Source organism: Caretta caretta, chromosome 7 (assembly GCF_965140235.1).
Source record: "Caretta caretta isolate rCarCar2 chromosome 7, rCarCar1.hap1, whole genome shotgun sequence".
NCBI classification, from domain to species: domain Eukaryota; kingdom Metazoa; phylum Chordata; order Testudines; family Cheloniidae; genus Caretta; species Caretta caretta.
The window spans coordinates 72,488,430-72,501,410 of NC_134212.1; the positions used below are offsets into that span (position 1 = coordinate 72,488,430).

Genomic DNA, 12,981 nt, shown 5'->3' on the forward strand with positions numbered 1-12,981 from the left:
TGGGAGGGCGGTGAAGAAATTCAAAGGTTCAATGCTGCAGCGGTGTGGGAAAAAATATTTAAAAAAAAAAAAAAAAGTCTTCCCCAACCACTGGGCTAGGATGGACATCTCCAAAGTCATGCTGGTCTCTCACATGATAGGGTCATATTCTAATATCCTGATCTCACTGAAGTGAGTGACAAAATTCACTAATTAACACCAGGATTTCATCTTCAGGGCCCAATCCAGCAAACACTTCTGACCAAAACCTAATACTTATTACTGCGAGTAATCTCATCTGAACTCATGGTAGTAAGCAATATGCCCTGTAGGTAGAGCTTGCAAGATTGAGCCTCTCAATAGATTTCCATTGGGTATTATTTTTATTTTCTGTCACTTACAGGTTTTATCCTGATCAACTGCACAAACTCAAGAAAGAGGGAAGTAATAAAAAGCAAAGGGAAACAATTTTCTATGGATATTAACATTTTCAATTATCTCCTGTTAATTAATCTCTGTAATAGATAACTATTCCAAGACAACATAACATAAATCATGTGAGGTATAACAGTAAAAGTCTCACAAAAAGCCATCTGGCAAAAAAATTATTAATTATTACACACAGTGACAGTAAATGTCAAAAGAAGCACTTCTGCACCACACTTAGATTTATCATTTGAATAATATTTCCCACTCTTGGCAAAACACTTTCAAGACACGTTGTTTTTAGGGACACATGTAAATCACAAGTCTGATAGTGCTCCCGGTTTGCAAGATTAATATTAAAAATAAGCTAAATTATTGAAATAGAAAAAAAGATTGTGAGAATGCTGTGCGAAGAATAATGCATACAAATTTACAATGTGTTGTGAAATGAGTTAATACTTTACATATCAGTTCAAGAGTGAATGCACAGAAGGGAATTCTTTTCAAAGGTGTTTTAATATTGGTTTCCTCCTCACCCTATTAAGGAAAATTCCAACAATTCCAATAAACCAATTTAAGCTTAACTGACTCTCCACCTTCAAAATCAGGAGGTTCCCCCATCTGTTTTGTTCTGCAGACCATTTCATAAGAAAACTTTTAATTCTACTGACCACTAGGACAGGCTTCTTTGACCACTCCACCCAAAGTAGCTTGAAAGCCTCTGTTTGAAATAAGATATAACAGAAGAGGATATGGAAGCAGTTTGTTTGTGCCTTTTATTATTGTGCTTATTATTATTTATCAAACTTTTTTTTTTTAAATAAAGAACCCAACTGACTTCTTGAGATTACACCAAAGTTCAGCCTGTGTTTAGAATCGGCTCCTACTCACTGCTGTGTCAGTGAGGACAAAACTCAAACCTGGGGAAACCAGATGCAGGTTCCAATGGTAGTCTCTGGGGTAAATTATGCAGTGAAGTGAGTGGTAATATAAGTCACACATCAGGCATAAGTGGTACAGTGGTTTTACCTGCCTCAATTTGTCAAAATGACTAACTTACATGTCATAGGTGGTGGGGAGTGGGGGTGGTAAAGAGGTGCAGCAGAAAGCAACTGATGGGAATGTCCAAGATATGGCAAGCCCATAAATAATCTGTTATAGGTTGCATTACTTTATAATTTACACCCATTTTCTTACCAATGTACATCACATAGGACCACTGCTTTTGGCCCTACCTAAGAATATACATTCATATTCAATCTTTGAGCTTGCTCTTCCCAGCAAAGAGCTCACAACTTTGCAATGTTCACTATATTCCAAGACCCTTAAATTCATGAAGCTTCAAAGAATCACAGCTTGCAAGCAGAAATAATTGTGCAAAACTATTGATGTAAACATTTATTAGCTACCTTACACTGGACAAAAAAATTGCACTGTAAGAGTAAAAGCAATTTTTAAAAATTAAGTGTCTCATTATTAGGAATAATTAACAAAAATATCATCTTTAAGAGGAGCATCTGAAGCTTTATAATATGACTGAGAAAGTACAACTTCCATTTCAACATAGATTAAATCAAACCTTTCAAAGTTCTGTAGAACAAGTTCCATATTTTTCAAAATTGATTTACCCATTTTTTAAATGACTAGGTTTTAAACTTTGTTAAAATTCAGCCACATATTTAAGGAAACAGAATGAATCATACTCAAGTTTTTAAAATCCCTGTTTTACCATCTATTCAAATAGGAGCTGAATTAGGTCATCTTACTCTACATTGTTTCCCAGAAATCATGCTAGGAACAGTCTGTACAAAAGCATATTTTAGAGACCCATTTATAGTTACAGGGAAAGAAAGAAAAAGTGATGAGGCATTTCCATGAACTACATTAAAATTAATGGTTAAGATAGCATTGTAATTTAGTAAATATTAAGTAAGATTCTATAATTAATCACAATGTAAGGCATTTTAATCAGTTATTTTAATGGAATTGTTTGTCACCCGTAGAGAACTAATACAGAAGGGCAAAACACAAAAACCTCATATGGATCCCCTTCAAATTGCCTGAGGCAGGAATGCTCCTATTCAAAACTCAGGATCAAATAATTTTGCACTGGATGCAAAATTCGAACAGTCCTATTTTTCAATTCACATATGGCTGAAATTCTTGAAATAATGTTTCTTGCAAGATTTCAGCCAAAGGTGGTAAAAATCTCCTATTTAACTGTTCTTGAGAGATTTCCACTACGTGTGCCCCAAAATTTCAGGCAAACAATGAATAAGATTTGGGTGTAATTACAGAACTTAAACACTAGCTCTGATTTGGCTTCAAACGTAAACACAATCCTACTCAAGAACAGAAGGATATAGGACTCTGAAAAAGGAGAATGAAGTTTGAGGTGATCACCACAAAGACTCAAGACTTTCTCCCTCTCTCCACATTGGTTTCAGAGTGTGGTAGCAGCAAAATAAGAAAAATATATCAATACAGATATCATCCCTGTCAACATCTCCAGATGGTAACAGACTAGAAATTTGCATTAATATTCATATACAATTTTTGCATAAATTTAAGCACACAGATTATCAGAAGCATGTGCTTTAGATTTATTATGCCTTGTGGAAAGATAAGGAATCCCATAATTGATCATCTATATTATGAGAGAAATCAGGAAATTTACTTGGAAACATTTTAGTCGTTTTTTTTGGGGGGGGTGGGTGGGAAGGAAGGCAAAGGATTATTAACATAAATTACTATCTGATTTTGTATTAAGTCCTCCTTCACAGAATCTAGAATCCGGTATTAGAAAAAAGCAGTACATTTACTGAATTTCCCAACAGAAGGGCCACAAAGCAGTCTACTACAAAAGCACAAAACTAGCAAGTCCGAGAAATCAAAAGTTCTCCATTATATTTATTTAATTATCTGACAGAGAAGCATTTACAATTGATAGCATCTCTTCAACACAATTTATAAAGAGCATTAGATACATCTATAATCACCAAAATGCTTTTAAATAATCCTTTCATTATTTTGTCATGGAGATGCCTACAACAAACAAAGACACCTCTATTCCATCAATTACATCAGGGAATATATAGTCCCAAATAACGGAAAGTTGTGTTTTCTGGGTATTTTGTTTCCAACTGCTTTTTTTAGCATCAGAGTAACCAAACATTCTGTAATTCTTGCTGCTACTTCAACAAAATTTTGCTATAGATTTCACACAAGTGAAGGAACAATAGGATGGTGTGAAACTGATCATATTTTCTGCATAGTCTACTTTTATTTAAGTGACTTCCATGACATGACTATTTACATAGGTCTTTGCACCTATTTACCATCCTGCAGAATGCGTTCATTTAACACTTAGAGTGGAACACATTTAGCACAGGGACAAGGATGCTACTTCTCAACCACATGATACCATAGAATGAGCTGAAAGGGAAGTCACAAAACTATTTTCTCCAACTTTCGTATTCACAGTGATCAGGATTCACATTTTGCTGAATTTGCTCGCTCATTCAAAGTATACTGCTTCCTTTTTCCTAGGGCAAGAGAACTCAGAGCGTATAGAAGGTAAAACTGATATAGATCACAGTGGCTTTCCCTTGTCTGAAAACAGACTCAGATAAAGCAAAGCACACTGTGGAGGACAACAAAGAGTGTCATTTCACTACACATACCTTAATAAAAAAATAAGACAGACATTAATTCAGCTACAGTTTAAGCTACTGCACAATATGCAACTGTTTTGCAATAGATTGTATTATCACTTATTACCCAAGAAAAATCTGCTCCAGTGAAAAAGCTGGATTTCAGAACATTTCTTTATTCTGACTCAGTTCTCCATCTGGATGGAGTCAGATGAGCAGGTGGAGCTGAGGATCAGCTGTTTTGGTGAAGAGGCCAAACCCTAGAGGTACTCCAGTTCCACAGTGATGCGTGAAATAAAAGAACCAAGATGAATTAAACCGTCCCTGCTCAGATATGGACACCCTTTGCAGTACTGTCACTTAACTTCTGTGTGTCCCGTGTGGACAACTGGGATAAAGTTATTGGTCTCTTAAAAATGTTTGAGGACCAATCAATATGTATTGCAGTACCACACAGGGACCCCATTATAGATCTGAACCTCACTGAGCTACGCATTGTACAAACAGTATAAAAAGACAGTGCCTGCACCAAAGAGTTTACAATCTAGGCATAAAACAGATGGAAACATACAGACAGAGGAAACACAAGAAAGCAATCTGTTAATATTTGCAAAGTGCTTTTAAAAGGAAACTCCCTCCCCTATATACTGATAAGTAGCAATAGTACACTTACTTGATATGCTCTGATCAATGACTGCACAGCCAGGTGGTCCTCAACTAGTTTTTCAGCTTTACCTGGTGCCTTTGCCAATCCATGACTCTGAAACAACAACGCTCTGCTTTTTGAAAGGTCTGGTAAGTGTGTCTGGTAAGCTTGACCAGGAGGAGCTCCAGCGTTAGCGTTTCGGAAAAACAAATCCCAAGACTGGACAAGGTTGCAGAGAAGAAGGATGAACAGAAAAAGGGAAGGAAGGAAGAAAATTGCTTTGTTAGATCAAATAAAACCCATGATTCAAAGCAGTAAACTTTAAACGCGACAGTGAATGTGGCAACATAATGGCTATACTAGGTCAGACCAATGGTCCATCTAGCCCAGTTTCCTGTTTTCTGACAGTGGCCAATGGCAGATGCTTCAGAGGGAATAAAAAGAACAGGGCAACTATGAAGTGATCCATGCCCTGTTTGGCAGTCAGAGGTTTAGGGACATCCAGAGCATGGGGTTGCATCCCTGACCATATTGGCTAATAGCCATTGATGGACCTATCCTCCATGAACTTTTCTAATTCTTTTTTTAGCCCAATTATACTTTTGGCCTTCATAACATCCCCAGGCAACAAGTTCTACAGGTTGACTGTGTGTTGTGTAAAGAAGTTTGTTTTAAATCTTCTGCCTATTAATTTCATTGGGTGACCCCTGGGGGTCTTGTGTTATGCAAAGGGGTAAATAAAAACACTTCCTTATTCACTTTCTCCACATCATTCATGATTTTATAGACCTCTATCATATCGCCTCTTAATTGTCTTTTCCTAACTGAAAAGTCACGGTCTTTTTAATCTCTCCTCATATGGAAGCTGTTCCATACTAATAATTTTTGTTGTCCTTCTCTGTACTTTTCCCATTTCTAATACATCTTGAGGTGAAATGAGGTGACAAGAACGGCACACAGTATTCATATGGGTTTACCAGAGATTTATACAGTGGCATTATGATATTTAGTCTTATTATCTATCCCTTTCCTAATAATGCCTAACATTATTAGCTTTTTTGACTACCGCTGCACATTGAGCGTATGTTTTTCAGAGAACTATCCACAATGATTCCAAAAATCTCTTTCTTGAGTGGTGACCGCTAATTTAGTATGTAGAGTTGGGATTATGTTTTGCAATTGGCATTACTTTGCATTTATCAAACACTGAATTTCATCTGCCATTTTGTTGCCCCAATCACCCAGTTTTGTGAGATCCCTTTGAAGTCGCATGCATTTTGTGATGCAATTTCAGACAAGATTACATATACACTGCAGGGTATCCCCTCCCACCCTCATGTTCTGTGGCAACTCCATGGTACCAGCTAAATGTAAACTATTATTGCTGTTTGATTTCTAGGGTTTTGACTTCTGCCATGCTACAGAGCTTTCCATTATGCCACTGAAGAATGAAATACAAATGCCAGCTTGCTACCCGTTCAGATAAAGATGACCTGTCAGACAGGCATTTCAAAAAGTCAAGAAGAACAGGTTTTATTTGCAGGGGGGAGATGGGTTGGTTGGCTATTTTAGAGAAATCTAAAGTGTCACATTGCTAAAAGCATAACATTATCCATCTAGGCCATTTACCTATGATGTTAATGCAGGCAAACATTAACAGATATATAACCAGGAAAGTTCTATTATTGCATCTATAAGCTCTAAATCTGAAAGTCTTGATTAATAAAACAGGTAGGTTTCTTTAATTGTATTTAAGGGTTTTTGGATACTCCAGTAGTCTTCTCTTCAGGGCCAATGCACGAGCTGTTCACTCAAGTAGAGGTCTTATCGACTACATTTAGAGTTTTGTCTGAATGAGTTCAGGAGTAGGCTCTTTTCTTCAGCATCTCAAGATATTACATAGTCAGCCAGACTTCAGGGCTGTGATTTCAGGGTTATGTAAGTGGCTCTGAGGCATAATTTATGAAGATACTCATTTCAAAAGTCAAAATGTCACAAACAAAAGATCCACCTATTTGCATCAATTAGTCCTATTCAAATGTCTCCAGATAAATGCAAATGGTTATGATTTAAAGTCATAATATCCAGTTCCCCCTACAATTAAAAAGCCTGGAGCTAATCCCTTCCCTGCGGTTATATTTATTTCTCAGGCAAGACATACAAACTCCTTGAGGTACAACACAAATGTTGGCTTAAATGTAATAATACAATGAATAAGAGAAACCAAGACAAAAATCCCCTTCTTTTTCCATCACCACCCAGGTTCCTGAGCTATATCGTTTCAGAGGAGAGTGTTGCTCTTCTAATCTAAACACATATGTTGCCACACATCATTAAATGCTTTGATGATGACAGAAGTAGACAGCAGAACAGGACAAAATAAAAATAAAAACAAAACAAGAACAATCTTGCATCACCAGGGGCTGCCTAGTAAGTCTGTTCCACCTCTGATTTCCATCATTGGATTGGAAAAAATTGTTAATACTTCCCCCTTTAGCTAGCCAAACTGGGGAGATTCTATTTTAAAAATTTTAAAACAAAAATGGATCTAATTAAACAAATACCTAATCTGATGTCCTGGATATTAGAACCTCCATTATGTTTAAAAAAATAAAAACCATCATCGAAAAAACCCATCTGCATTGAACCCTTACAGCAAAATATCACACCAGCCATCACATTTTAAACCCTTTGTCAGATACAGAACTACCACACAACTTGTCCTCACTGTTGAAATAGGAAGACTATGTAACAAACATTACTGGAAACCAAAAAGGACAATTGTGATTGTTTTCCAATAGATGGTATTTTCAGATTCAGTAGAAGGTAAATGCCATGATATGGAATTTAATTGCAATGCAGTCTCACTAGGCCAACTGTTAATCTTTATTTAAAGAAAAACCCTGAAACGTTAGCAAGACTTCATTTTTTCCCTAGTGGAACCGGAGTCCAAACACATGCGCTACAGAAAGTCAGAACAATATTGACTACTTTGGAGACATGTTTTCTAAACTCTTTTACAGCTAATGGATTTGATTGTCCATTGTAACCAAGGGTGCAGTAACCAGAGGTAGAAAGTCTGCCCAGTGGGGCCCAGGGAGTACAGTCCTTAAAGTGGGTCATGCTGACAGGAAAGAGGACAGGACAGGGCACCCAGGATGCACTGAATCAGCATATCTCAAGCTAGCCTCAGCCCACAGTGCTCCAAGAGGCTCCAAATGCAAGTTACAGCTATTCTCTTCTCATGGTACCCTTGGAGAAAAAGGGGAGCTCTAATGGTGCAAGCACACGCATGACAGTAACCAAGTTCCCTCCCTACATATGGAGGCCTGGGCCCATGTGTCAGAAGGGTTCCATTCTTGGGTCTGACACAAACTTGGGTAACCCATACAATCAGTCGGTGCCTGAGCATGCCCATCTGTAAAGTGGCAATATTGCTTCCCACCTCCCTGGGGTTTAGTGATATTCAATATTTGTGAAACACTGAAATCCCAGGGCCAGGTATTATTTCAGTGGCTGGAGCGGACACAAAATGTTATATGTGGTTTAGATTGGGTGTTTTAACAGCCTGTAGGCTCTAGAGTCTCTGATGTTCTTTATTCTTATTTACATTAATTGTAAAGCTATTTGCAAATAACTAGCAGGATTGTGTTCTCTATTATGTAGTTGCTCCGCTGTATTGTTCCAGGGAGCCTGAGTGACTGAAAGTTCTGCACTGTATACACATGGCCCTGAACTGGCATAAATCAGAGCAACTTGATAGCCCAACAGAGGGGGCTCCGCTATTCCCTCCCCCATCCACACCCATTAAACTTGATGAAGCAAAATAACACTTCTCTAATTCCTTAGAATGCTTTGTTCCGTCTCCAGCCACTGGATAGGTTTTAAATGCATCACTTTGGCTAAGCAAAAACAGGATGGATACCTTTCTTCCCCCCAAATATGATTTTTTCCTGAAGTTATTTGGTATTCATGCTAATTTTAAGCTAGTAGCAATAACCCACTACTTTTAGAAGCTTATTCATTCACGAGAGGAATTCAGTTTGTAGACTCAAGAGCGCGGTCAGGTACACTATTGATGAGCTGCAAACTTCCTCACCCTTTAGCCATCCCATTTATCTAGGGAAATTCAGACTTCTTATAGAGTCATATTTTGTCAACTAACTCAGTAGTTTTGGGGTTTTAATTCATTATTAAAATTTCCTTTCTGAAATGCACAGGATTCAGAGAAACCAGAGGAAATGAGCTAGTCTTTCAACCAGATGTCACTATCCATAGAGTTCTGCCCAGCAGGGTACTTGTACCTAGGGGCACATTGTCAAACACCTATACCTTCAAAAATGGTGCCAAGCAGACTGTCACCATCTATTTATTCAGGATTTATATTTAGTACATTACAGGTTTTCCGATCTGATGCTCATTGATGCTGCTGGTTATGTAGAAGCTCCTCCTCTACAACACAGCCTCCCACGCAATGCCCCTGACAGCTAGATACATACCTCACTTTGCGGGGTGGAGAAATATTTTAGTAGGAATTCAGTTGCTTGTTATCTCCCCCCCCCCCCACATTTTTCCTGCATAAGGGAATATTTGAACCCAAGAGGTGGAAATCCTTTCAACTCTCATAAAAAACTATTCTGAAGTCACTGAAAAAGAGGTCCTGGTCCTCCCCATCAATTAGGTGTGGGCACAAGTAGATAGGTTGAACATCTTCATTTAATCCTTGAATGCTGGGCCTCCACTGTATCCTAGAACAGGTACTAGACAGACCAAAACTGTATGACTATTCCAGTGTAGTACTAAGTCCACATTTTACTAATATCTTAAGAAAGTTATTCTGATTCTAGCGTAGAAAATCTGAGAAGGCCTACAGCCTGGGTCTCAGAAGTGCATGTCTCTGGAGTGATAACCTTCTACTCTGATGTGGTATTTCTATAATTCATGGGATACTAACCATCTGAAATCTAAATTCTCTACTAAATGATTCCACATCAATCTTCAAGATCTAGGCCCTGATCCTGCAAACACTTATGTACATGCTTAACTTCAAATCCCATTGATTAGTTAGCATCTATTCCCATTTGATTAATCCCCTTCTAACTAAACCCTACCCAAACAATTCAAACAACAAAATCCAGACAGCTATTTGGGGAGGGTTGAACTTTTTTTAAAAACAAAATTAGCAACATAAGCAAAGCATTATCACATAAATTCATTGCTTCAAATCAGACACAAGACAATCTCTTTATCCAAGACAGTTTCAGCAGGATACTGAAACAAGATCTTCAGGGTATATAGTAGATTCTAGATGACTGGAGTTGAGCTGGTAAACTGGACTGCTCATCCAAAGTACTCCGTGATCACACTTGTATTAAGAAAGGTTTCCTGAAAGAGCACTTCCATATAGTTACACAGAAAGGAACATTAAAGATTCACACATTAGAGTACACTGAACTAACTCTAAGTTTCAGGTAGTGAGAATAAGGTAGCTTAATACAGCATTTATTAGTGTCCTTTCTGAATGATCATTAAAATTAAGAAGTTTCAAACAGCTTATTAGTTCAGGTTTCTAATTTTCACAGCATATTTGACATTTGATATTCATAAATTCTAAGTTACAGTCATGGAAGGTACAAATGTAATACATTGTTTTTATATCTAAATGTAAAACCTTGTGAGAGACATAACAGTAAAAGTTACGTCTCTCACAAGGTTTTACATTTAGATATAAAAACAGTATATTACAAGGCAGACCAACAAGCAATGGAATAATACGGCTCTAGACAAATGGTCTTTGAGGCTGTTGGTGGGAAAATCTATTCAGAAATTATTAACAAGTTAACTGTTTTTAAGGTTTATAACCACAGACCCCGTTCCCGCTATGCAAATTCAATATGACAAAATACTTCAGAAATAGCTTCAGAATGGTTACATCTGAAGATACAAGCAGATGAGGCACATGGGGCCAGGGGGTATAAGTTCACTTTTGCTATTGATGTTCTTGACTGTATTGATTTGCTGAGCAGGTTTGACATTTCATCAGAGGGGAGGATAAAAACACACCATTTAGCTAAAGAAAATTAGTTTTTCCGAGACACACATCCATCAAGAACTTCAGAAAATTGTATGGTATCAATCTTGAAAGACATCACAATGAAGTCTTCTGGAGCTCTTGTGCATCAGATTTTCTCTCTACCAATGAAGCTTATCATGCAACTGAATGGATTGAGATCCACCTAGTTCCACAGCCTTTCCAAATTGAAAAAGTAAAATTCTTTAAGATAAAAGTATCACCACAGATCTGGTTATTTAAGTTATAGTACTAGGAAGAACAGACTATCAGCAGAATGATTACATTAAATGCAGCTATATAAAAAGGAATTAAACCTTTAATAAGTTTTGTTGTGTCCTGTATTTCAACATTTTTTCCAAAGCAGCAAATTATTAAATAAATATGTGCTTTTACTCTCAAACAAATATAAACACAATTCAAATGATTCAATGACAGTGTTTTGTTATTACTTACTGTAAAGCAGTAGATATCAACATACATAAAGGTAGGTTACTAGCTATTTTATATTCTAGCATCACTCCAGAAAAATCTAAAGTAGTTTTATTCTAAAAAGCCTATTTCCATGTTCTGCTAAAATGTACTTTGTCCTATCATGAAAAGGCAGCACAATAAAGCCTTAGAACATGGTTCCTTGAACTTATTTTTTAGTTTCACATTCATACAGCAGTCGTCTCTCTTTTATAGAGACTGATTTCTAAGCATACAACATAAGAAAGCAATTACACGCTCACGGTATAGTGGCGGCATACAGGAAAACATGGTAACCATTATGTACTCAATATCAAACCATGCAGTTCTGTAATTAATCTTGTAATAGTAATAACTGAGCCTTGACAAGCCCCCTCCCTATGATCTATGTCCCTGACACCACTCTATGAGCAGAAATGACGACACATTGTTAGAGATCATGTTATTTTATGACCATAGCTGTTTTAGATACTGTACTACTTTCAGGAGGAGGAAGATGAACACAGAGGAGTACAAAAGCAACTCAGAAAAGGATCAACTGGGGTGAGGAGAATGGGGGTTTAAAATAGTTTCCAAGAGAAATCCCATCGCACTTTCCCCATCCCACTCCCCTGGAAAAATTATCCTTATTCTCTCTTCAATATTCCAAAAATCTGCATAACAGAGTGAGATCTGTAAGTGCCAACACTGATGACAATGAGAGTGTCAGTTTCAGATTCATAATTACATTGCAAACAGAAGGTTTTAAATATATATATTACACACACACACGAGCAGCCACACCTTCTAGCACCCTTCTGAGAAAAGTAATGTAGGGAGCAGAGATTCATGGAGATTTATAGGAGTTTCCAGGAAGAAGTGAGCGGAATCAGCTTAAAATCTTACCACCTCCCAGATTCAAAAGGAGACATCCTACAGCTCAGCAGAGGAAGTCCAAAGTAAAGGGAAATAACCCTTTGGTACAGTATCCAAAATACTCAGATTCACTGGCTTTTATAATTGTCATAAGCCTGATGCAAAATCAGGCCTTTGCAAACTATGCTGGACATATTAGTTTCTAGGTGCTGCCCAATGGGTTAAGGAAACATTCAAATTCTTAACTGGTGTAACACAGTACTTTCCATCAATAAAATATTAACATCTTAAGTCTACTACATCTTTCTTGCTTTAGGATGAGTTCCTTGACTCCCTTAATGGCCTGATTAATTTGTAAATTCATCTGGATTCACTGAATGATACGAAAAACCATCTTCTGTGCACTTATCTCTTTAAAGTGACAACGTTGACTTGAAATCAAGTCCATTTTTTACAAGAGAGCTAAATGTAATCTTTGCGATTATACTTGTTAGAGTCTCCCCACAAATTTCTGTGGTTTCTCTCCCTCTCCCCTCCCCTGCATCCCTCCCACCATTTAAACAAATGGAAGAACTCTTTTTTTTCCCCCCTTGCTGTTGTGTGAAAAACTCTCAAACAATGGGGGATATTGACTACACAAGGGGGAAAAGTGAAACTGGCTACAAGCAAAATAATATCAAGTGCAGAAAGAAAACACATTGAAAAAAATATTTGTTTTTCAACTAGCATCTTTCACTTACATAAATCTTACTAGTGTTACTTGTAGCACCTAAATAAAAATGTTCAAAAAAGTGACTTTTAAGTTGATTGTGTCCCTTTAAACATTCACAATGGCTGGTCTAAACATACCCAGTAGCAGTCTTTTAAAGTTCCCTTGCACC

At 37.2% G+C, this 12,981-nt stretch overlaps 1 protein-coding gene across 2 annotated transcripts in view; it reads right to left on the reverse strand.

Moving 5' to 3' along the window:
• Positions 1–12,981, reverse strand: part of OGDHL (oxoglutarate dehydrogenase L) — a 109,040-nt gene that overhangs the window by 76,606 nt on the left and 19,453 nt on the right. For both annotated transcript variants that reach the window (XM_048858031.2, XM_048858030.2), the window contains exon 3: positions 4,732–4,923. In XM_048858031.2, coding sequence (XP_048713988.1) covers positions 4,732–4,923 — 192 coding nt within the window. The remainder of the gene's footprint in view (positions 1–4,731; positions 4,924–12,981) is intronic.